This window comes from Agelaius tricolor, unplaced genomic scaffold (assembly GCF_023055355.1).
Source record: "Agelaius tricolor isolate 1412-34295 unplaced genomic scaffold, bAgeTri1.0.p SCAF_1, whole genome shotgun sequence".
Classification (NCBI taxonomy): domain Eukaryota; kingdom Metazoa; phylum Chordata; class Aves; order Passeriformes; family Icteridae; genus Agelaius; species Agelaius tricolor.
In genome coordinates, this window is record NW_027269261.1 from 69,789,710 (window position 1) to 69,814,575 (window position 24,866).

General features: G+C 44.6%; 1 protein-coding gene and 1 long non-coding RNA gene across 3 annotated transcripts in view; one reads left to right on the plus strand and one right to left on the minus strand.

Moving 5' to 3' along the window:
* Positions 1-183: 183 nt before the first annotated feature.
* LOC139595446 (uncharacterized) lies at positions 184-11,185 on the minus strand. 2 transcript variants are annotated; one of them, XR_011681032.1, is made up of 4 exons: positions 10,789-11,185; positions 10,578-10,702; positions 7,186-7,378; positions 681-806 (listed from the first exon to the last, which is right to left on the minus strand). It is a non-coding gene; the product is annotated as an uncharacterized lncRNA (long non-coding RNA). The 2 variants fall into 2 exon arrangements; XR_011681034.1 differs by lacking the exon at positions 7,186-7,378 and having other exon boundaries at positions 184-806; positions 10,789-11,176.
* A 3,964-nt stretch (positions 11,186-15,149) lies between these two features.
* The window catches only part of METTL24 (methyltransferase like 24), a 45,739-nt gene continuing 36,022 nt past the window's right edge, over positions 15,150-24,866 (plus strand). Inside the window, exon 1 of the mRNA XM_071438671.1 lies at positions 15,150-15,672. Within this exon, the coding sequence (XP_071294772.1) occupies positions 15,361-15,672 (312 nt within the window). The 5' untranslated portion in view covers positions 15,150-15,360. The remainder of the gene's footprint in view (positions 15,673-24,866) is intronic.

Consider the following 24,866-nt stretch of genomic DNA (forward strand, 5'->3'; position numbering starts at 1 on the left):
TCTGAAAGCTAATTTTGCACTCCCCCCTTTGCCCCCCCCCCCCATTTGTCCTTTCCAGTGGTATGAGAGGGCAGAGCTGCTGCTTTTGGCAGCAGTGTTGGTGCAGGGCTTGTCAAACTGCAGCTTTGTCCTCAGCTAACACAGAACATAAAAATACTTGGAAAAAAGAATATAAAAATGGACTCTTAATCTTTATTTAAAGTTTTAAAATAGCAAACAGTGTAAGTTATCCTGGAGCAAGAAATGCTACTAACGCTAATAAGAAAGCAAAGCTGTGCTTGTCTCTTCTTCTCTGCAGGGTGTTGGGGTTTCTTCTAATCTACTTGTAAAAATTGTCTGGTTGATACAGTGTCAAAACAGGTTTGGCTGCAAAGCTTATCCATCTGGTGTCCTAGCTCTGCTTGTGGCCAGCATGGAGGACAGCCACTTCTGGTCTAGGGTCTTCCTCCTCTGAGGGGTAGCTTAGTGCTTCAGATGATTTATCTTCCACACAGTTGTTGCCTTGCTTCTAAAACCATTTATGGTGCTTCTATACTCCCCAACATCCTGTGAAAACAGGTTCTTTAAAGGGAGAAACTTTGTCCAGGAGCAGTGCTTGTTGCCTTCATCTTTGTCTTGAACATAAAAACATCATCTGATACCCCTTTCTTGCATGTTATGAGAGGTAATGACTCCATGGCCCATTTGAGTTTATAGAGCTCCACCATACTCTATCTCAGACTCTTCTTCCCCACGTTGAAGAATCTTGGTTTATGTAATACGTAATTGCCTCACTTTCACAAGCCCTGATCCTCATGGGGACATACCTGTTGGAGAAGACAGCACAGTAAAGCATAGGCAATCCAGAAGGTTCCTTCTCCAAGTGATAGAGCAGCCAACAAGGTGAGGTGCTATGCTGGATCCTGTTCTTGTCAACGAGGAGGGGCTGGTGTCCCAAGTGAAGATATTTCTCAGGGGTCAGTACTGGGGCTGGTGCTGTTAAAAATCTTTGTCAGTGTCACAGACAGTGGGACTGAGTGCACCCTCAGCAGTTTGCCAATGACACCAGGCTGTGTGGTGCAGTGGACACACTGGAGGGAAGGGATGTCATCCAGAGGGACCTTGGCAGGTTTGAGAGGTGGGACTGTACAAACCTTGTCATGTTCAACAAGGCCAAGTATTAGGTCCTGCATCTGGACTAGGGCAATCCCAAACACAAATACAGGATGGGTGGAGAATGGACTGAGGGCAGCCCTGAAGAGAAGGACCTGGAGGTGTTGGTTGAGGAGAAGCTCAGCATGACCTGGCGATGTGTGCTTGCAGCCCAGGAAGCCAACTGTATCCTTGTCTACATTGAAGCAGAGTGACCAGCAGGTTGAGGAGGGTGATTCTGCCCCTCTGCTCTGCTCTTGTGAGACCCCACCTCAAGTCCTGCATCCAGCTCTGGGGACCCCAACATAGAAGAATATGCACCTGCTGGAGGGAGTCCAGAGAAGATAATGAAGATGATCAAAGGGCTGGAGAATATCTCCTGTGTGCATAGGCTGAGAGAGCTGGGGTTGTTCAGCCTGGAGAGGAGACAGCTCTGGAGAGACCTTACAGCACCTCCCAGTACCTAAAGGGGGCTTACAAGAGAGTTGGAGAGAGACTTTTTGGAAGGGCATGTAGTAACAGAAATGGCTTTAAAATGAAAAAGAGTGGATTCAGATTAGCAAAAAATTCTTCACTGTGAGGGTGGTGAGGCCCTGGTACAGGTTGTCTAGAGATGTGGGTGTCTTATACCTGGAAGCATCCAAGGCCAAATTAAATGGGGCTTTAAGCAACCTGGTCTAATAGAAGGTGCACCTGCCCATGCCAAGGGGTGGAACTAGATGATCTTTAATATCCCTTCCAACCCAAACCATTCCATAACTCTATGACCCTTCTTCCATTCATAATATATTAAAATGCTTTCTAGTAATTAATAAGCATTTGAGTGGCAACCAGATACCTGGCCTGAGTAGTACTAGGTGTTTCACAGGCCACGGCTGTGGCTGGGTAGTGAGGCAGTCTTCCTCCCAGCTCAGCCAGGTGTTTTTCTCTGCTGTTAGCTATACTGATTTTCACCTGCCGTTACTTTGTGCAAACTCATGAGATCGTTTTTGCAACTCCTTTAGGCAGTTTGCATTTTACTGCCTTGAACAAACTGGTACCACCAGCAGATCAGTCATTTGCCTGACTGATGGGTCTGTGGATGAACACTGGCCCTACCACGATCCCTCTAGGATGCAATTGGCAGCTTCTCTCCACTGTGAAGAATGGATGATTTATCCTTACCTTGTCTCTCTATCCTGTATGCAGTTGCTGACTCATGAGAGGATCTCCCCTCTTACCCTGTGCCAGATTAGCTTCTTAATGGGACCTTGGTGACAGATGTTGTTAAAGGCTTTCCAGCAGCTGAGCAGATCATAGCAAGCGGGTTGCTCTCATCTGCAGCTTCACAGTTTCCTCTGAAGCTGTCAGAGGGTGGTGGAGCACAGCTTCATAGGCTCTCACTGCAAAGCTCTGCCAATTCTCCCCTCTTAGTCTCTATCTCTCCTTGCAACTATTCTGTTACTATGGCTTTTGCTGTTTGCCTGCCACAGGTGTCAGATTTAATGGCTTGCATTTCTCTAGATCCCTTTCAGCACTTAAAAGAAAACAGTATCAATTGCCATCCTTTTTCTTTGGCTGTTTTAAGTAAAAGCTTATACACTGGCTCTTAAAGTGCAATAATTTCCATTAGCATTCCTTTAAAACCCACAAGCAAGTAACATCTGCTTTTCAGGAATTTGCTACTATCCTTTGCATTTATTTGTTCTAAAGCCTCATCTAATGACCCTTCAATCTGAGGCAGCTTCCCTGCATTATCCCTTTAACAAATGGTTCTGCCATGGGAATTTCACTAAGCTTTTCTGTGCTGAACACAGACACAAGTAATCTGTTTAGCTGTTGTGTTAGGATGTGTTTCCTCTCAAACCCTTTGCCACGTTGATCATCTGCTGACTGCACACCCTGGTCACCTGCAGAACCCTCCAGCAGGCTTCCTGCTCCTGCTGGGATAGAGGAGGCTTTTTGTCTCAAAATATTTTTTTAGTATTCCTTTCTGTTCCTGCTTTTAATTTGACAGAGTTCATGTCCTTTTCTTAATTTGGAGGGGATGTATTTTGGTTCTTTCCCATGTAATTTTTATCATGCTATTACAATGACCCAGTAATTATCTTCCTTCTGGAATATGTCTGATATTTCTGACTTGTGATCATAAAGAGGTCAAAATGGCACCTTTAAACGAATGTCATCATGATTCTCTGCTCCTCTCTTCCTCCTCACTTCTCCAGTTTCCAGCTTGAAATTCTTTTTAAAATCTTACTCCTTCTCACAGAGGCTTTCTCCCTGGTTAAAGTCATGCCACAAAAGGATTGGGCATTCTATTCAGAAACCTCATGTTTTTGTTCCAAAATCTTTCAATTTGCCAAGAATATGCCCTAATATTTTGGAAATAACTGAACATCCTTCTGTTATGTTTCCCTGGGCATGGAAAATTTAAATAATCTAAAATATAGCCTAGATCCATAGTGATGCTGCCCTGTGCCAGCTGTGCACCTGCCCACAAAGGGGAGTCACACTATTTCAGAGCCTTCAGGCCAGCTCACTGACACTGACTGCTTTCAGGCAGTTGAAGTTTGTTGAGATGAGTCCTGGCTGGCTTCAGCTGCCCAGCCCCAGGTGTTGGTCTCCAGCAATATCTCATCAGCCATCCCTGAGTTTTTGCTCCTCACCCAAGACTCGTGCCAGGAGCTGAAGCAAAGCTGTGGCCTCTGTTGCCTCTCCAGCTCCAGCTGAAGCTGAGCCAGCAGCTGAGGAATTTTCAAAACTCTGTTTTGATCTTAAATCTGTCTGTGCTGCCGCATCAGCTCTGTAGAGTTCATCTGGAATCACAGAACAAGTGTCAGAGAAACACTCACACGTGGGAGAGGATTGACAGTGGAAGGTTCATGAAACCTCCCTGACTTCCTCGTGCTGATGAAAGGTGTCCTGAAAGAAAGACTTTGCTGTCACCTGGGCAAAGCTTTTTATCCCTGTGCTGTTCCTTAAGCCCATGCGTGTCTGGACATAAGCTATCCAAACTGTGCTTGAGGATTTCCTTCTTATCCACACTTTCTGATCTACACTGAAGAGGCACCCCTGGCAGATGGCAACCAATCTGGCACACTCACATGGAACTTCAAAGGTGTAATTGTGGTATAGAAAAAGAACGATTATATTTTGAGATATTTTTATCAATCCTTGCAATTACAGACAGCAGATGGGATGTGTGATGTATTTTAGAGCTTGAGCACAAAATGATAGTTTTCTGCAACAGGGAATTTTGTTGATTTTCCTCACAGAAACAATGCCATAAAGTCATATTTCTTGATAGAGGCTTTTGCTTCTGTTTAAAACAAATTTCTGGAAAAATACAGGAAAATTGGCATTCACCATTCATTACCATTCTCTTCCAGTCAAGGACTATTTGAGCTAAACTTCAAATTCATTAGGAATAAATGTAGCAATTAGAGATAACATCATGGCGTGGACCGAGATTTTTGTTGTTTTCACAGCAATCAAGTGACTATTGTTACATTGTCCGCTGCTCTAGCCTATCCTGCTCTATTCCCTATTTTCCACCAGAGGGAGATATTGGATCAAGCAGTTGCTGAAAAAAAACTCGCACCATCTCAAAGAGCAAATGCAGTGATGCTTAATTCAGTGGAAATCTGGGTGCCTGTCGGGCTCCTACATACCTACAGGGCTTGAGGGATTTGGGTGCTTCAACAGAGCTTTGAAAAAGGATCCTTTATGGATTTATGGAGAACATTTAAAAGAAGTACAATAAATGTGAAGGTAGCAGCATACCAGAAGTGGTTGTTAATAAAAAACCCCAAGGAAAAAAAAAACAACAAAAAAACAACCAAAAAACCCAAAAAACAAACAAACAAAAAAACCCCAACCAAATAATCATAATACTAATATACTTATCCTAGGTAAAGCTGCTGCTATAGCAGCATGTCCCAGAGTTTTTCCCCCACCAGAAGGCTGGAGAGAAAACCATTGTCTTGGATAGCCAAGTGTCCTCAGTTCCTCATGTTATGGGTTCTTGGGGTCCCCCAGCCCCTCAAGTAATGCCTGGGTTGGACATTGTGTGGGGCAGTCCCTCTGGGGCTGCATCCTGGTCCATGCGCCCACTGGCTCCTGACCAGGCTCCTGGTGAGCCCAGACACCATTCTGGGTGCTCAGGTATTAGAAATTACTGCTTCAAGATCTGAAATAGACTGGTTTCTTTCTGGGAATTTCCCCCTCATGTCTATTTTTCTCAATGAAGAAGTAAAAATTACATATTTTGGAGAAGGAGAAGCAGACATGAGTCAAAACCCAGGCTTACTAAGAAAGGGAGGTGCTGGTGAGAAAAGAAGGGGGGAAGAAATTTTCTGAAAGTGAGCAAATTCATACAAATGGTATTTCCAAAAGTAAAAGTACTTTCAAGGGAATATTTTTCCTGTGTTTTCCTTTCATCCTTTGAGCCTGTCTTACACCACTGACAGCAGCCAGCACTAGGGGAGCACTGCCCCACATCCCTTTCCTCTGCTCCTGTTAATGTCCACTACCCACCATAAGGCCACTATACTTCTCACACAGTAAGAGGCATGTACCATGAGCATCATGTGCTCTGCTCCCATCATTGTCACATCTCCTGCTTTTTGATTCAACTTCTTTAAAGTCCCAGTCATCCAGTGGATATCTAAGCCTGACATTAGTGTTTCCTTTAATTTGCAAGCCAAACAGAGGAGGGGAGGTTTGTTTATTTTCTGTGTCATCAGACAATTAAGCAGCTGAGCCAGCTGTCAGTGTTTCAGAAGCACCTGTGTGTGAGCCTTCAGTCAGCATTTTGGCTAAAACAAGGTTCTGAAAAACAACCCTTCCCTCAGGGAACACAGTAGAACCATAGAGGGAGCTCCTCTGTTGCACAAATGAGTGGTTTAGATTGCTTAAAGGATCACCATCAAATATATCAGTGAAAACAAACTTTAATACAAATGCAAAAGTCAGGCAAAGCCTGATATATAATACATATATATCCTTTATATGTATTCCCCATGCAGTATTAAAGGCTTACTCTAATACTGCATGGATAATACATATAAAGGATAACCAATTAGAATCAATTTAGAGTGATTTATATGGAGGCCAAGGATGTAAAAAAGGGGTAAGGAAGGAAAGGTTAGGGAAGACTCTCTGGTGAGATTCATGAGATTCAGAGTGAACTCCCTTGCTTGCTAGACTGCTTCTCAGAGAGGTGCCCACACATGGCTGGATCCTATCTCAGACTCACACAGGGTCAATTGCTTGTCTAAAAGATCTAGAAGCACTTAAATGTTAGATTAAACAAGGATCAACTACAAATAGTAATAGCAGTTAAGGATTCAAGATAATAACATGTATACTATATTTGCTAGAGGGTGTCCAAGTGAATACACACCCCCAGATGCAAATATACAAAGGTAATACACACACAGGAACAGATATGTAATGTGTATGTACAAAGGTATATGTACTAAAACATTTCCCTTGAGAATCAGTGAAACACTCATATCTAATACCTTTTTGGCATTTCTTAATGGGGGTGAGGTGGGGTGATGAGGCTCAAGTATTGGGATATCAGTCCAGGTTCTGTTGCCAGGTGACACTTCTCTGAATTTCACAAACTTGAGGGTTCGGGCACTCTGACAGGTGTCCCACACAGAGGGAAATACTGATGCAGCCCACTGCAGTCCAGAAGAGCTCAAAGAGTCTGTCTTAGGACCACTGGCTTTAGGGCCATGAGATAGTTGGCTTAAGCCATTGATATATTTTCATCCTGGCTGCAATCTGGATTATTACTGGAATTTATGAAATTCCAGTGAGGATGGTACTGTTCCACTTGAGCTACTTTTCAGATAAGGAACATTCCAGGGCTGTCAGGGGTGACTGATTATTCCTGCTGTTATTTCCCACCTTGATAAGGCAGCAGGAGTTCCTGGTACGGTCAGTACCACCCCCCACCTTAGCTTTCCAAGAGTTCCCAGTATGATCAAGAGATGCTTCACCACCAATCTCTTGTGGAAAGGCCCGAGCAGGCCAGAGGAGAAGGGGGGAGGGCAATGCACTCACCAATGCACTCACACTTGCTTCCCTCCTTTCCTCCCAACAAGAACATTGTTGGGCTTCAAGGAGATGAAGCCTCTCCTCTGCACAGACCTTGCAGCCTGGTGAGTCAAATGATTTCTTGGTCGGTGGGGCAGCTGGTCTCCTTTGAGCATTTGAAGAACTGGATTTGGGCTTCTCACATCCCATGTTGCTGTGACTACAAGAAGAGCAATCCCACTTTAATGTGTGCTTCCAATAAACAATGCTCAAAGGGTATTTTTGAAATAAAGAAGAGGCAGCTGAACTCCAGGGAAAGACTTCAAGAAATAACCCAATTCTCTACAGAGGTAAAGCCCCTGAGAAACACTGGCTACCCTGCTTCTGAAAATCCCTCCATAATCCTGGGTGGGCACCTTTTTTCTGTGTGATGAGTGTATCTGCACAGTGTCAGCACTCCAGGAATAATCACAGGACGAATTGACACAGAGATTTGCAGCAGGATAATTGCCTCAAACAGAAGGATAAATAGCTTTTTCTGGCATTTAATGGGCCTCTTAAGTGAACGGCAATAAACTCTATGCGAACAGCTGTTTTCCCTCTTTTTCGTCCTTTTGCATCTCATCCATAATTATGCACTAAAATGTTCTTGTCTGGGTTGCTGAGAGCAATCTTGTTGCTGTTTGTCTTTGCAGTGTAAGGCTGAGCACTTCAGCACAAAGATTGAGTAAAAAACCCTGGATTCCTAAAGGCTCCTGCCACTATTTATCAGTGATCATCTTCTTTGCTTCGCGTTAAGTCTGAGGGAGAAGTGAGAAGTTAAGGGGAAAATTTTTCTCTTCTAGTTGCTGCTCTGCATGTTCCAGTATTGGGGTGTCCCCCTGCAGGTCTTGGTGTCCTGGGCTCCAGCTAGGAGGTTCCTTTGCTTGCCTGGCTTCTGGCACTGACCCAGCTACAGCTCAGGAGAAGCTACGGCTTCACTTTTGCCTTGCAGGGGAGGTAAGTGTCCTGTGAGACACTCCTCCCCACTCTGTGCTGCCTGGACCATGGGGAGATAGCAGAGCAGCATTTCCTCTGTAGCTGGTGGATCTGCCTCCAGCCTTGCCGACAGGAGAGTAGGAGGCACAAAGCGAGCCCTGCAAAAAAGCCTTTATGCCTTCAGAAACATGTACTTTATCTGCTGATAGAGTACAGAGAAACGACCTTGTTCCTGAGGAAATTCGATTCATTCTGGCAAAGGGATCTCCTCCTAACAAGGAGCCCGTGAGCAGGCCAGGAGCTAGGGCACAGCCACAAGCATTAGCCCTGCTGAGTGTTCCTCACTGGAAGCAATGCCAGTAAAGGTGCCTGCATTGTCACAAAGCCACTCTGTCCTTCCCAGTTCATCTTTGAAATCTCCGACTGGCCTTTGCTTCCCACATCCAGAGCTGAGGAGGGAGGCAGACACGCTGCAAGGAGGCACATGCTGGAAGGATGAGCCCTGTGGTAGCACCTAACCTACATACAAACTCTTGGCTGAGGAGGTTATTCCACTTTGGATCAATAGCAGTGTCTCTGCATCATTGATGCTGCTCCACATGACATTGAGGGCAAACTGCTTGGAAAAGAGCCTGCGGGAAGAACACTGAGTTTTATCCTCACCGTCTGCTCCTAGACAGGCTGCTCAGCTGCAGGGGAGCTGTGGGATCTTTTCTGCTGAGGGCAGACCATTTCTCTCCTCCTTGTTAGGATTGTATCTAAGACTTCGAAATGCAACCAGATGGAGGAGAGGACTGGCTGACCACATGGTAATAGCTCAGAAAAACAACCTTTTTGTTACAGATAAAGACTGAATTTAAAAATGTCCTGAAAAAATGAGATACTTTCCAGACACGTGGATGAGACCTTTATTATAGGTGGATGCATATTATTAAATTGGCATGCATACTGGTCCTGAACATTTTGGAAAGCCTCCTATCCTAGGAAAGCTTCTTTTCATCCATCAGGTCTCAAAGATGCTGCCAGCCACTCCCAGCTTTTATTGTTTCCTATCACCTTTAATGATGCATAAATTGTAGGGACACATGCCTGTGTATCAAACAACATTAAAAGACAGACCATGGAAAAAGTAAATAGTACATTAATTATGGGTCTTAATTTGTTTGTGAATCTTCTACTGTAACATTTTGCTACTGTTCTTCTCCCTGTCAGCCCCAGTGCTTTGGCTTGCACCTCATGCCCTCTTGGACACCCCTTTTCCCTGAGTGCTTGCAGATGAAGGAAGGTTTCTCTCAGTGACATCTGCTCCATTGTTCCAGTTCTTTTGCCATCCCCTATATAAATACTTTGGCATTTGTACTGTTCTATATAAGCCCATTAAAAACATCTAATAAAATGGATTATATAACTTCTTAGAGCCATCATTACTACTCCAGCTGTGGTGTTTTGTCAAACTCTGACAATTGTAGATTAATCCCTATGCCAAATTACACTTTTTAATGAAAGATATTCATCCTTGAGCTTAGAAGTGTAAAAATATAAGTCAAATTTATTGCATCAAAAAAAAGGCAGAGAGCTGAAGCCAGAATAACACTAAGATAATCTTTAAAACATACAGAAAATAGGATTTTTAATAGAAATGCAGGGTAATTTCTAAGCAAAGCTGGACATCTGCCTAGGATTACAATACAGATACAGGGGAAATACAGATGATGAACTGATATCACAAAAATCTTTGTGCAACAGTATATGAACTGCATGTGAGCTATCACTACTTAATTCCTGTAAACTGGAATGTCTTTATTTTATAATGGCAATACACTTTCGATTTTTTTACTAATATCTCTTCAATAAAATTTCCAGCCCTTATTTTAAAAAGCAGGCAGAATTTTGCTTGTTCAGAATGACTGGACAATTTAATAAAAGGCAGGCTGCACAAGCACTGTTATTCCTATCCAGGACTGAAACACAGCTTCTGGAGACAACAGTTGTATTTTGTAGATACCCCAAGGATTAGGGTTAAATAAATAAAGTTGAGGCCCAGAAGTAGCAGAGAGCTGCAGAGCATCTCCTCCCAAAGGGCCGTCTCATTCCTATTCTTCTTCTCCTTCCTGCAGCGAATGTGTGTGCACAGGTACAGGTATGTATGAGTGCAACCACACAAGGGTGTGACTCACAGGTAAACCTTGAGCTATAATCCCCTCTCCAGGCCAATAATTATCAACCATCTCTTCCATCACATTTGGAGCACGCAGCAAGGCTGTGCTGTTCGATTCCCTCTGTAGCTGGAGGGAAAGACAGCTTCTGCCTGTGCCTCGTGCTGTGCTGCTGAGCAGCAAGATCAATCTTGTGTTAAGCTGCCTAAACGGCCCACAAGCTTGATGAGAGCTAATGGGAGACTGCATGAACATCTATTTTTTAGTTGTTATCCTCAAACTTACCAGTGGCGAGCTGAGAAGGCGTTTTAATGATTCACACAGCTTTGCCTTGACAGCTGTTCAGACACGTATATCTCAGCAGCAGTAAGTGGGTAATAGACCAATACAGCCAATTTACTTCGCTGTTGCTAGCATTTAAAAGATAAGACAAAGAGATTATTTCATAGTTTTCAGTGGGATTTAAGGCATGGGAAGGAGTAAGGGCTGTATCTACCTGGCAGAGCTGTGTGCAGGCTCCACAGAAGTCTGTCACTTGGTGCATAAAGAAATTCTTCCAGGATTTTTAGCTGCAATTTCAAGGAACAGAACTGAAACCAGGCTTGCACAAAAGCCATCACTGAGAAGCCACCAAGGGAACTGCAGACTTTTGATTCCATGTTCCTCAGGGCTATGGCAGAGCTTTCGCACATAAATGCACAAGGCAATAAACTGGGCCAGGACCAAAGCTCTGACTGCTACAGACTCAGGATCTGAGGCACACACATCTTCTGTGGGAAGGACTCATGGTGCTTGTGGAAGTTTCTACACAGAACATCTCTGTTTTCAAGTGCACGGAACAACGTCACTGATTTTTGAAGCATTAGTCAGGAGTGTAGGAGGAAGGAGAGGGAAAAACCCTTCCTTTGCTCTGTCCTGTAGATTTTGGCAAGTGGGTCATATCAAGTCCAGAGCCCAGAGTCAAAAAGAGTGTTTTTATTCATTTACTCATTTTATAGGAGGAAGGTTTGACTTGTATTAACAGCCCTTGGAGAATCTAAGGGGCTCCTAGTGGCATTTTTCCTGCCTGGGGTTTAATTTTGTGCAGGGATTGGGGCAGACATTTTAACTATCCAGAAGATAAACAAAAGCCCTGACAGTGGATGGAGGCAGAAGATGAATGGGGTAGGCAAGGTGTTTGAACTGAAAATGGCCATAAGAGAGAGAAACATTAAATAACTGCTGCAAAGGAGAGATTTCATTACCAACAATATACCAGGCAAGAGGTAATTTGTAAGCAGCAAAGATAGCCCTGAAGCAATGAAATTTCATTTGTGTTAAACTTTTTCCTTCTAGAGGTTTAGCTCTTACTACAGAGAAATTTGGAAATGAGAGAGAAATTTTAACAGTTTAAAGACTTTGCCAGGAGAAACTGAGGGAGCTGTAGCTCTGTGGTACCTACATAAAAAGTAGATACTGCAAGACCAATGTCTGATTTTGGTTATCAGGGCACGAAGCTCCCTGTTCTCAGCAGAAATTGCACGCTCACATTCAGAGTCGCTGTTCCAGTTACTCCTTGCGTTTCATGGCGGCAGTTTGTGCTCAGCTGGATCCAGCTTGATGAATGTCCCTCTAACACCATCCATCTTGCTTTAGGAGAGCAAGCAGGGGAGGTTATTTGCTGCCTGACTCAGTGAGAGAGCATGTTTTGCGAAAGATATGAAACTTTGCAGAAGCTGTATTTCCCAGCAATCACCTCAGAAAGGCCCATCCTCCAGCTGGACTGGAGTTTCATGCATTATGCTAAAATTCTAATTTGCTCTATTTCTCAACAGGCTTTGCTCATACACATATCTTTGCAGCCAATTCCTGGGGGAGGAATTGATTTATAATACACTTGTTAAATGAAGAAGTGAGACTGTTTATGGGACTTTCTTAATTCTCACTGATTCTCATGCTAACCCTGATAAGATTTCTCATTGTCCCTGAGATTTCCTGAGATCATTCTCCACCATTGTTCTTTTGTTCTCTATCTTTAGAAACCCTCTGTTGTGTTTTTAACAGGCAGACTCACCTTCATAAGAAATTGCAGGGAGTGGGGAGGAAGCACGAGAAATAAAACTGTTTGTTAAAACAGAAAAGGAAAATGAAAACACTGAGTTAAATTAGTGAACTGTTCTTTATCAGGACCCCTCCTAGCATACCCACAAACTTGGGCTTATCAGCTTTCTAAGGAAGGGAATATTTCGTACAAGGTCAGCACTTACAGTTACAGCTCAGTGATGACAGGAAGAGTGGCTGGATTCAAGTATTTGAGATTTTTGCTGAAACTACACGAAGAGAAGAACAACAAATGAAACTCTGATGCTAAAACCAAGAAAGACCTTGCAGTTTCTATTCTGCTCAGGTAGACCTCTTTTATCTGAGTATGCATTGTTAAAGCTTTTAGGAAAGGTTTGATTTCTCAAGGATTAAACTTCAAGAGAGAGTTTTAAGATATATTTCTGCACTTTATACTTCTGGAGTCAACCTGCCTTCAAGACTTCCTCCATAACCATACACACACAAACTTATATTTTAATAGGACCTTCACATACCCTTATTTATTGACTAGGTGCTGATAGCTTAAAATAACATTTGTGCTAAGAATTTTGTGAAATAATACCACTGCATTTAATGTTCCTGAGGTAGGTCTAAAATCCCTCTTCCCTGAACAGCAACGTTACTTTTGTCCTCCATGTTGAATGTTGCCATTTCACAGAGGAGCAAAGTGATGCACAGGCACCCCTATAACAGCCCAAGTGACCTTCTGCTGATGAACTCCAGGTGATGCTCACAAATGGAGCCAGGTACATGTCTCTTAAGTTGATGTCAGTCATGATGGTGCAGTTGCACTCTCCCTTTGCCCTCATGAATGTGTTGGTTCCTCACACAAGCACCAGGACTTGTCTGATCCATTCGTGAGCCACCTAAGGGAAGTGGAAATAGGAGAAGTGTGTGGTTGTCAGAAGGATCCACTTCCAGAGCCAACTGGCTTCCCTGTGGCAAACATCTGAGGTTGTGCCATGTTGGCTGAAAGCTGATCAAAAGATAGAATTATATCAACAAATGGGTCCAGGTCTATTAGGAAACTGCTTCAGATAGGGGTTTTTTGAGTTAGTTTTCATCTGTGCCAGGCCCTGTTTTGACTTAGTTGATGACAAAGGAGCCACCCTCCTGCTACAGGAAAGGTAGGTAGGAATGACACACCCTTCTGAGATGGGCCTACCTTTACAGTGTTTTAAAACAACCGTGGAATTGCTTTAACCTAATTCAGAAGGACAGTTTGCCTAAAAAATAGAGAACAGCAATATTTAAATGGCAGGAATCATGCACCTCACCTGCCAGTGCATCTGTGCTTGAAGCTGCACTGAAATCCCACTTCTCCAGACAGATCATTGCTCCCTCCTTTATCTTCCTAGGTGCAGCTCCTCCATCTTGCTGCCAGCAGGTCAGGTTGCTTGGCTGCTGGCACGCTCCACTTCTGCCAGCACTCCTCTCTGACCTGCTCTCCCAGCAGCAGCCAGCTCTGGCTCTGCTCCAGGCTGTGAGGAGACAGGAGAGGTCAGAGAGGAGCAGTGCAGCCTGCTGCTGAAGAGAGGACACCAGAAGGAGCTTGGGGCAGCAAACCTCTCCCTTGCCAGCACACAAGGCAGGGACACTGGAAGCACAGAACTGCTCACAGGAGACAAGAGTCACAGCCCCTCTTCCCTATTGTCAAAGAAACGGGGAGTAATCCAAGCCCTGCATATCCCACCTGGAAATATATTTATTACTCACTGAGCTGCAAATTGGTTGCCATTGCCCTGTCCCTGTTCCCGCAGAGTTTGCCTCCTGTCATTGACCCTGCTCCCCACCTGTGCTCCTGCTTCAGAAAATCCCACCAGCCATCCCTCCCTCCCTGCTCATGCCTTAGCCATGGATTAGTGTTGTACCTTAGGACCAAAGCCCTCCTGAGCACTTCACAGTTCTTCATAGTGTGTCCCCATTGCAGAACAGATGCAGGGCCTCCTGTGCTCCCACTGAGATGAGCAGGACCTGTCCCCTGCACTGCCTGCCAGCTCAGCTCATGCAGATCCATTCCTTCAATTGTGAAATCAAGGATGTGTCATGAAAATCATCAGGATGGTGTGACTACCCCGGAGAGAGGCTAGGAGGTGAAGTATAAACTTAAAAGAGTTACTCATAAGCACGAGGTGTTGCAGCCAAATCAGGGCACCACAACTGATGTTTCACGCAGGCTTCTCACACCCTTCAAAAGCTCAGGACCAACATGATTTAACAGGTCACGGAATCACAGGTCACTAGCAGCCACACCACTGGTTGCTAATCACAGTAAAACTTTCCAAAGCAGGTCTATTTTTGCAGCATTCTTGCTGCTTGTCTATTGATCCAGATGTCCCTGGAGTCAACCTTGCTAGAGTTAGTTATTTGTACCGCCAGAGATACTGGGGGGAGAAGGGGGCTTTCAAAGATGTGTCAGAGGAGCTAGGATTTTGGTGTTATCTTGGCTGTCCAAAATCCTTTATCCTTTACAGGCAGCTCTAACCTTACAAGAAGAAAAGTCCTTACTTCCAGGTCCGGGCTGTCCTTTTGTGTGAATTCAACATAAACAATCCCTAAGACTAGTAAAATTTCACTACCTCGTGACATTACAGTGTATAATCTGAACTAATAGGTACCTTAACAAGTCAGCACGAGACGATAGAGACGAGCTGATACAATAGTTAGGGCAGGGCTTTGTGTCCTCTCTCAGGCCGGCTGACACGCACCTGTGGCTGCGCAGCGGCGCGGCCCCACGTTCGTAGCGGGCACTGTCCCCGCCGAGGCGCGGAGCATCCCTCGGGCCGCCCGCGGGCGAGCACCGCTGCGTCCCGCAGCCCCCGCCGGGCCGGGACAGGGGCATCCCGGCCCCTCCCCGGCCGGCCCCGCTCGGGGCGGGGACTCCCGAGTTTCGGCGGCGGGGGCCGCGGGGCCCGGCCCGCCGGCGGCATGAGCCCTGCGGCGGGGCGGGGGGGCGGCAGCGCCGGGCCGGGCAGCCCCCGACGCCATGCCCAAGGAGCGGCCGCTCTGGCGGGGCGCCGCTTTCCGCCTGTGCCTGCTCTCCGCCGCGCTCTTCCTCTGCCTGCAGCTGGGCATGAGGCGATCCTGGTGTCCGGAGGAGAAGTCTCGGGACGCGGCGGCGGCGGCGGCGCGGGCGCCCGCCCCGTCCCGCGGCGCGGAGCAGCGGCCGGGCGCGGTGGCGGCGGCGGCGGCGGCGGGCGGTGGCCGTCGGAGGGTCACCTACGTGCGGAGCGGCCGGCGGGGCAGCGCCGCGCCCGCCTGCTGCGCCCCGCAGCCCCCGGACAGCCGCCGCAGGAAGGTAGGGCGGGCTCGGGGGGAGCGGCCGCCGTGTCGCGACAGGCGACCCCGGCTCCCTGCGAGGGGATGAGGGCGAGCGGGCACCCGGGGCGGAGATGGGGCTGGTACCTGAGAAAAGGCGGCCGGGAGGGCGGTGGTGAAGCGAGATGGTGTGGTGGGATGTCGACTTGGAAAGTGGGCAAGCGACTTTTTGAGCAGTGCTGCTCAGCTGCAGGGAAGGGCGAGTGTGCTGGTGCGGGGCTGGACAAGGAGAGAGCTCGGTCTGAGAAGGTGACAGTGACCCCGAGTCAAGGTGGGCTGGCAGACTGACGCATCCCCAACAGGATCAAACTTGGGCAAAGACCACGGCCCTTGGCGTTCTTGGCACCCGAGTGCCATTGCATTCGCAGAATCAAGAAATGGTTCTAAGACCTGGTCTGCGTGAGAATTGGTGAGTTAGTGAACGAGCTGGTAAATGAACCTGTGACAAGGTTCCTACCCTGCAAGGACTGTAAAGCCTTTTGAGGGAGTGAGGACCGTCATAAGGATCTGGAGATCAGCAAGAGTGAGGAGTGCCTGTGCTACCTCCACCCCCATTCAGCTGCGTGTGTGGCGGTAGAGGGATGTTGCCTTCTCCAATCATCTTCGTGTCGTCCTTGGTTTTGGCAGATTCCACGCTCTCAGGAACTGCTTAGAGAAATAGACGATGATTTTGTGGAGTTTTCTTTGCAGAGTTTTAGGGGGAGAAGAGCCAGCTTTGAGAGGGGTGAAAGAGTAGTTTGTTATGTACTTTGGGGTCCTGCTGTCAGGGTGCAGTAGTTATGGTCCATGCAGAGATGTGCAGGTTCTTAAAGAAACTGGAATATTCTTGAGGAGGAGCACACAGGATTTTGCTAAAGATGAGACCACCTTTGTGGTCAAAATAAAAAACTATTTCTGATCTTTGCCCCAACAAGAATAAACCAATTTTCTGTGGAATGGCTAAAGCTTGTCCTTACTGCCTTGATGAAAAGACTACTTGCTAACATCCAAACCACCACCTGACCAGTGGTCTCTCACAGGTCATGCATGTGGTGTCAACTGCAAATCTGCTTTCTTTTCTTTGCCTGTTCCACCCCAGTAATTATTTTTTTATTTCATGAGGAGATGGATGATGATCTCATATATAGATTGACTTCTAGGTTTGGCTCATCTTCTGTGGGAAACTGTGATGTAAAAAAATAAACTGCTACTTTCTGCCTCTGGTTTCCTGGAAGGCTTAGAAGAAATTAGATAATCCTTCACCATGCTTCCTTGACCACTGGCAGTGATGAGAACAACATTGCCACATATTTGTTCAAAATAATAACTATGTGGTGTTCTTTTGTGCTGTGGCATTGATACCACTTTGAGGTACCTAGGTCTTGCAGTGTCAGTTTTTGTGACTTTTGTTGTTGATGCTCTGTTACTTGACGTTATCCTAAAGCATAGCTTTTAAGTGATTCTAATGGTGGAAGAATTTCAGCATTAATGGAGGAAAAAGCCTGTAATCCTGTGGATTCAGAGAGTTTCTTGAAAATATCCTAAGAATGGCATCAAAAAACAAGGGGCAAAATTAAAACACATCCTAATTTAGTTAATGATTTTTGAGGAAATCCTAGTGGGAAAGTGGGGAAATAGAGGAGAGGCTGCTCATGTTACCTGAGAACTGGCAGGACCTTGCGGTGTTGGAGAGCTCGAGGCTCTGGAAAGCCCAAGTGTGTTTTGGTGCACCTCCAGGTGAAGTGTGTGAAAGAAATATCACTGCTGTTGTTTGTGGTGTTGGGCATGTTGCTGCTGAGGTCTCATTTGAATCCCTCTTGTTAAGTCAAAAGAAAAATATTAGTATATATAACAGAGGGTGGAGTTGTTGCCAGGCTAGGTTTGAGACCATCAAGTGTCTTCTGTGTTCAGCTATTTGACTTGAACATGTTGCTTCAGGCTAAGAAAAATCTACTTAAAGATAGGGTTTGGGGATAGCAGAACTGTACTTCGGAATAGAATTGTTAAATAAAAATATAGGGGAAAAAGCAATGGTAAAATAAAGCGGAAGTGTTCTGTGCTCTGAAATTTTTTCATGAGAAGAATCACAATAAAAATTTAATGGGTGATAAGTATTTTTTTTTTCTAAATCAGGAAACATGGTATTTCACATCAGACTATGATGTATGACAAGATGGGGGCATTTACCAAAAAAGGCTACTTAAATTGATGGTCCATGGCTTCTACCAGCAGCTCTGGAGAAAGCCCTCAGGGTGCCACGACTGCCAATGTGCTGTAAATGCTGCCTGGAGGAGAGGGACAGGCTCCTTGCACAGATCTGTGCTACATGGGATTGGCATTGCTTTTTGCTGTGGCTTTTATGTGTTTTCAGTGTCTTCTGTCTGTCCATAAATTATTAGCAGTCCATTCTTAAAGCCTGCAGAGGCTTACAGGAGTTTTTTCTCTCCTGCTGTTTATGGGGATGGTGTTGGAATATATTGGGATGTGTGAGCCAGCAGGATGGCAGCAAGGAAAAATCAGCGAGGCCAGACTTTGCTCTGTTTTCCTAGTGCCTCTAGGTTATAGCTCTGCTCACACTTACATCACTGAATTAATGCAGAAGACTGATTAACAGAGTGTTTCCATAGATGAAGCTGAATATCCTACTTTGTGGCTGTATAAAAAAAAATAAATTGCAAAAGCACACAAGGAAATTATTTGGTGCCTGCTTTGAATCACTTTAAAGTTTCCTGAGCAGGGCTGTGTTATTTCCCAAGCACAACTGCAGTCATCAACCAACACCAACACCACCAAAAGAGGAAAAAAAAAAAAAAAAGACACAGGATGGGAAAGATGGACTCTTGTCCATAAATGGTCCCAAAGTCTGCAGGAAACTGCCTGTGCTTTTCCTGACCACTGGTGAGGCTCTGTCAGTGGAGACCATAGCTGTGCAGCAGTGGGAGGGTTTGACCACCAAGGTTCCAAGCTCTGTTTGTGCCTTAAGATGCATACATAAAAAATGTTAACTGAAAGGGGCAGGGAATAAAGTAATTTAGCTATGTGGCATCTTTGGGAGCTGCTGGAGCTGCCTATTGTGGTGCTTAAGGGAGTTGTGCTGCTCCCAGCTGTTTTCCTCCCAGTTGAGCCTACCAAAGAGCAAATGCTGCTGCTCTTGCTGACAAATAACAAGCAATATTAGGCATTGACAGCATTTGATGGTAATCTGAAGAATCAGAAGATTTGTTGTGCTGCAAGAGTAAAGCAAATGGAAGTTCATAGTCCCGCTTATATTTGGGGGAAGTTCACAATCCCACTTAAAACTGCATTGTTGCTAATAAAGTTGTGTTTTTAAACTGTGATTCTGAGATCTGGTTGTGTTAAGCACTGAGCTGGTAACATATGCAGCAGGTAAAAACTCCAGCTACCTGGAAACACACAGATTCTTCCAGGTGTACCTGCTCCTGCAATAGTTATTAGCAGGGTGTGCACCCACACAGTGCTGTGGAAGACATGAGGTGTGTTTTAAAAGGTTATTCCAGGGTGCCATGGCAAAAGAAAAAAAAATATTGCATTTGGAATTTGAAGTAACAGCAAATTCCTGTCACAATAATTGCAATAATAAGGTTATGTTGGCTCTTGTGCACTGAATTTGGGAGGAGCCCTCTTCAAGAGTCTGGTTGAGAAAAGCTGGAATTCCTTGCCTTCTGGGCAGATTTATTTCCATGGAGGTGGGGAGCGTGGTATGCTGCCAAACTTAACCTGATGTTATTTTGGATGCTCTTTCATGTCATATCTAGGAATATAAAAGTATTTACCTTCAGTGATTAAAAGCAAAGAATAAGATTTTGCTGCTGGGCCCATGTATACTTTGCCTGGGATTATAATGTAATTTGAAACATGATGTGTTATTGCCTAAAACCAAAAACTCTTTTGAGATTATATTTTTTTAGGTGTTCCTTTTACTTGTATACATTTGTCTTTTGGTTCATTATAAATGCAGACTAATTATCTTTTGCTGTTTCTTGTTGGATTGAAGGTTGTGGTTGTCTTTAAAAGGTTACTGCTCCTCTGCAGTGATGACTGATAACAGTCTCATCTTTAATTGTTTGCAAATTATTTTGGAGTGATGTCTTTGAAATTACATGGAATAACACATGTTTGGCACTTAGTAATACAGCAGGCTCATAAAAACCTCATTTGATTTACGTTACACTATTGCTAAGATTTTACTTAAATTTACATTTGGGTTTTAACTTTAGAATGACAATGCCATTTACATTGGTGTCGGTGATGGATGTTATGCCAAGAGTCCTTTTTGGTTCTTCTAGAAATTTGGTTTAAAAAATGTAGTGGATGTTTTCATTACCTAATTGCATGCATAGTGTTTTCAAGCTGGCTTCACATCTTTAAAAGTACAGTAAGTTTTGGGTACTGCTTTTATAGGAAGTTACTCTGACTCTTCATGAGGAAGAGCCAAAATTCTTGGAGAAAACTTGGTTATTCTGAAGTTAAATTGATCCTTCTTTCTGAAGTTAAATTTATCCATCTGTCTTTCCACATCCCATGGTGTAATAGCTTGTCTGTTTTGGATTGGGATTTAACTTTTAGAAGTGTATTAATTCTGTGTGCCTGGAGCAACAATTTAACATTACAGCAGAGTTTGACAGGGCAGGGCTTTGAGAACTGTGCAGGGAGTGCTACCAGGCTGTGTCTGCAGCAGCAGATTTACCCTGGCTGAGCCAAACCAGAGGAGCCACAGGGGTTAAAGTGGCCTCTTGGATCTCCAAAGATTATTCCAGCCTCTCCACCTGTGTCCCAGCATGATGAGCTTCACAGAGTGCAGTGCTGTTCCCTAAGTGCTGTGTTGAGGAGTGAGTAACATCCTGCCTTTGATGGATGGGGGTGGCACTTGGGATGCTGCTGCAGAGGAGTGCAGAGCTGAAGAGCTGGATATTGGTTATTCCTTGGAGTGTGCTACTTCTGGGCACCTTCTTTAATAACAGGGTTTCATTCAGAGGAAAAAAGGTGTTAAGAGGTGCAGGAAGGCAAGCTTGCAGGGAAAACCTGAAGTACTGGTATTTGTTTTAAATAGGGAAAAGTAGGTTTTGAGGGAATGTGCCAAGACTCTTCAAACTAAAAAAAAAATAATTTTTTTGAAGGACATAATGACCGATTGTTCCCTAGGTCCACTGGAAGTAGGACAAGAAGTAACTGGCTTCATTTTCAGGCAAGATATCAGGAAAATCTTTTAACTCTGCAGCTCTCAATAAAAGTTTATTCTGTTTATTCCTCTGTAAGGAATGGAAATACTCCTTAGAAAAATATGAACTGTGGGTATCCACAAAGGGAACGTCTAGGAATGTTTTCCTTTATGCTTCAGGGCAACCTCCTGAGTCCCTCTGGCTACATTTACCTGCTCTGCAATTAGAGAAGCAATCTGGCAGATACAATGTGATTAACCAAAATGGAATTTAGCCTGAGCAATGATCTAACATCAGTGGAATAAAAAGAGGTAATGGGGTCTTTTAGGACTATAATAAGCAATCTTTGCCCTGGCTTAATACCTCTCACTAGAGAGACCAGACCCCCCCATGATTGTTCTGTGTTATGACTTAGTGGACCCCAGAGGAAGGGACACTAGTTGACAACTTTTTTCCCTGCAGCACTTGGAGGTCTCTTAGCAAATATAAACCAACCCGAAGTTGCTTATCTGGTAAGATAAGCACAAGATAGGAGCTTGTGGCTTCAATCTGTTAGTACCTGGGGAACAGCCTTTGTCTGTTTTTGCTCAAATATTTGGGCTAAGAGCAGAGACTGAGTGAGGTTATTGTCTTTGGAAGAAAAGAATAAACTTTTATTGAAAGCAGTTTTCATCATCTGATAACTAAATCTGGGAAACATCAGCCAGCTCTGCCCATAAACAAGGGCAGCTGAGGTACCAGAAGTACCCAAACACAGGAATCCTTCTCCAAGTAGTCAAGCAATGGCAATACTGGGCTTTTGTTGTATTTTAACTGCAGATGAAATGTGTTTATAGTATACCATAAAGAGGAAATGGCAATGTTTTTTCTGACAATGATGTCACTTGCAAGCTTGTGAGGTAAATGATTACTAAGAATATCCTTGATTCTTACACACTTTTTATTACCTGAAATAGTTCTTTCTTCATGAATTTTTGAGAAGCAGATGGGGAGTATTATTCTTCAGAAAGTCATTACAATGTTATGAGACTTTATATCCAATAGCATAGATTTCTTTCAAAATCTTTCCAATGCTAGCTTAAGGTTTTCTTTTGGCATATAAAGACACAAGAAGTTTTTCTAGGTAGCTGTGGCACAGAAGAAAATAAATCTAGGTCTTTAAGCCTTCTCTTCTAAGGGACCCAAGGACTGAGATGGTAATTTATTCTACAGATGCCTTGTTCTGTGGGGCCATTACAGTTGTGCCATCATTTCCTTGAACCCAGAGACATAGTTTACAGGCCTTGTACAAAATGTGAATCCTTTATAACTGCTGTGGCAGATCAGAAAAAAAAGCATTCCTGTTTGCTGTGTTCAGCTCAAACTGTCTCATGGGACTGCTCTGGGGGCCAAGTGACCTGAACTGCCCAGTAGCAGTGGCATGGTTAGTGCCAAAAATGATCTTTCATGTTTTTGAAATAAGAAGTGAGGACAGTTTTGAGGGCACACAGCTTTCCTTGCTCAAGCAGCTCTCAAGGTGGCCAATCTTTCTACATTCTTTTCTAAAATTTCCTTCTGTGGAGAGAGAAGAATCCAGAAAGAGAGATTTGGACAGGTAAAAATTCTGCTGGATAGCCCTAGGGTTTTTACTTTACATCCCCATCCTTTATCTGCCTTCTTAGGAGACAAGTGTTTAAGTTCATTTCTAGTAAGGTTTTCATGCCGGTTTTTTCAGTCAGTTCACATCAGCATTTACTCAGCCAGCCAGGCTGTTAACAGAGATGTGCCTGCTCAGGGCTGCATGCTAGGTGCCAGAATGCCAGATTTCTCTCTCATGCCACTTTCACTGAGCTGTGGCCACAGTTCACACCAAGGTGCAGCTGGGGATCTTTGGTGTGGGCAAAACTCCAGCAGCCCCTGACAAGGGGTGCAGCACTGAAATCCTCTGGTGAAGAACAAAACCTCTCCCAGCTGCTTTGCAGACTCGTGCAGACAGTGTGATGAGTGCATCATCACTTCCTACAAAACAGATGTGGAATTTGGAGATTTAGGTAGCATTAGGGAGGGACCTCCAGCCTTTGCTCAAGCAGTCTGGTTTTGTTGTGGTAAATCAGGCTGTCCTGCAGCCTGCAAGTGGGGGCTGCCACTCGTGGCACAGATTAGATAAAAGATTTGACATGTAACTGTGAGAGAGTTTGTGTGAACCACCATTAGTCTTTGATGGCATCTGCCACACAGCCCACTCTTATCTCTTGTTCTAATATTAACTTAGAGCTGAGTTTGTCTTGGATGGCTGCTCAGTGCTCCAGAGCTGTGTGCAGTGGATGTGAGTCATTTAATCAACTGGAGTGTTTTTGTAGCTAGAAGATATACACCAAGATACTTTTGTGCATGATGAAATGTTGTCCAGAGCCCTTCCATGTTTGTAAGTCTGAGATCAAATGACCTGCAGTTCAGTGGAACAATTAAAAGAGGGAAAAAGAGGTGCGATTCAATTTTTCTTTCAGTTGTGGTAAATAGCATATGTATCATGCAATCTGTATGCATACATTCACCCTAATGCTGGTTTTTTTTAGTGTTTTTGCCTACAAAAGTGACAGGATGATGTGCTGCCCTATTTTGAGTTAGCCAGTCCCTCAGGGTAATAGAAACCATGTGCACAAATGGACTGATGCCTAGGGTAACAGATGAAAGCCATGATTTTGAACTTGCTCTCGTGGCAACAACTGGGTCAATTTCAGCAGGAGATGGTGGAAATGTTCCCAGATGTTTATGCTAAGTGGAAGGGCTTGGATTTTTAATGACATGTTGTTTCCCCATCTGATCTTCTCTTCCATCTTCAGTAGTGTTGCTTTTGAATGTGCCATCAAGCTCAGGTGCCCCCAGGAAAGGCTCTGGCTGCAAATGCTCATGAACTGCACTGTCAGAGAATGGGTGGATGGGTTCCTTGCTGACCCCTTGAAAAGCACAACTCCTAAGTGTGGTTCTGGGGTAACACCTTGGTGATTATTTTGCTCTCTTATTGATTTTTTGCAACATTTAAAAGCTAGTGTTGTAATTTATGTCCATCCTGACACATGTGTAAATAAAATAAAAAATCCTTTCCTTGTGTCTTTGTGTAATGATAAATGTAGTAGTTCTAGCAGCTGTTAGAAGACAAAAATCTTGCTTCTCACCAAAGTCTTCTCCATTTTCTTTGCAGAAAACGGCTTCGCAGAGTTCTTCAAAATTCAGAACAGAATTGTTGTGATTTTGTAAATCCCAAATCTGGGGTACTTGTGAGAAACATTATTCCTGCTGCCACGTCTCCCCATCATGCAATAGGGGCTTCTCTTGCCTCTGGCAGTGTAGGACCAGGAGGACTATGCAGTGGGCCATTGGCTTTGGAGTCTCCTGGGACTGTCAGGTCAAGCCAACTGCTTCAGATTTTGTGTAGAGAACCTCTGGGTTTACCTGCCTGTGGAGGAAAGAGCTGACCAGCAGCTCATTTAACAAGTGACCCACTGAAGTTTGCTTTGGGTTACACTTTCTGATAGGTTTCAGATGCAGCTTCAGGCGCAGTGCTGTGAGTTCTTCTGGAAGAGACAGGGGTCTGGGTTCTTTCCAGGACTGACCTTGTGGCTTCCGCAAACTGAAGGAATTGAAACCTCTGCCCTTCTTGCCCTGTGGAAGACAAACCTCTGGGCCTTGAGAGTTTAGCAAGGAAACACCTACAAGACCCTGATAGGCAACTTGTTTGTCTTAGGGATATTGCTGAAAATCCATTCTTGCTATTAGTTTTGATGAGGTAGGGTCACTTTTTGAGTGTGTGTTTCTGTGGCACGTTGGTCTGCTGGCCAAAATTACTGCAGAGAAGCAAATATCAGTGATGTGCCAGGGGCTGGACCTGATTGGGAAAGGTGTGCATTTGAAAATGATGTTAGAACCAGCAGACATTAACATCACAGAGTTGCTGTTGCTGCTTTGGCCTCCCCCTCTTGGCCTCATCCATCCCCAGCCCTCTTCCTCATTCCTCTCCCAGCAGCTAGCTAAGTCA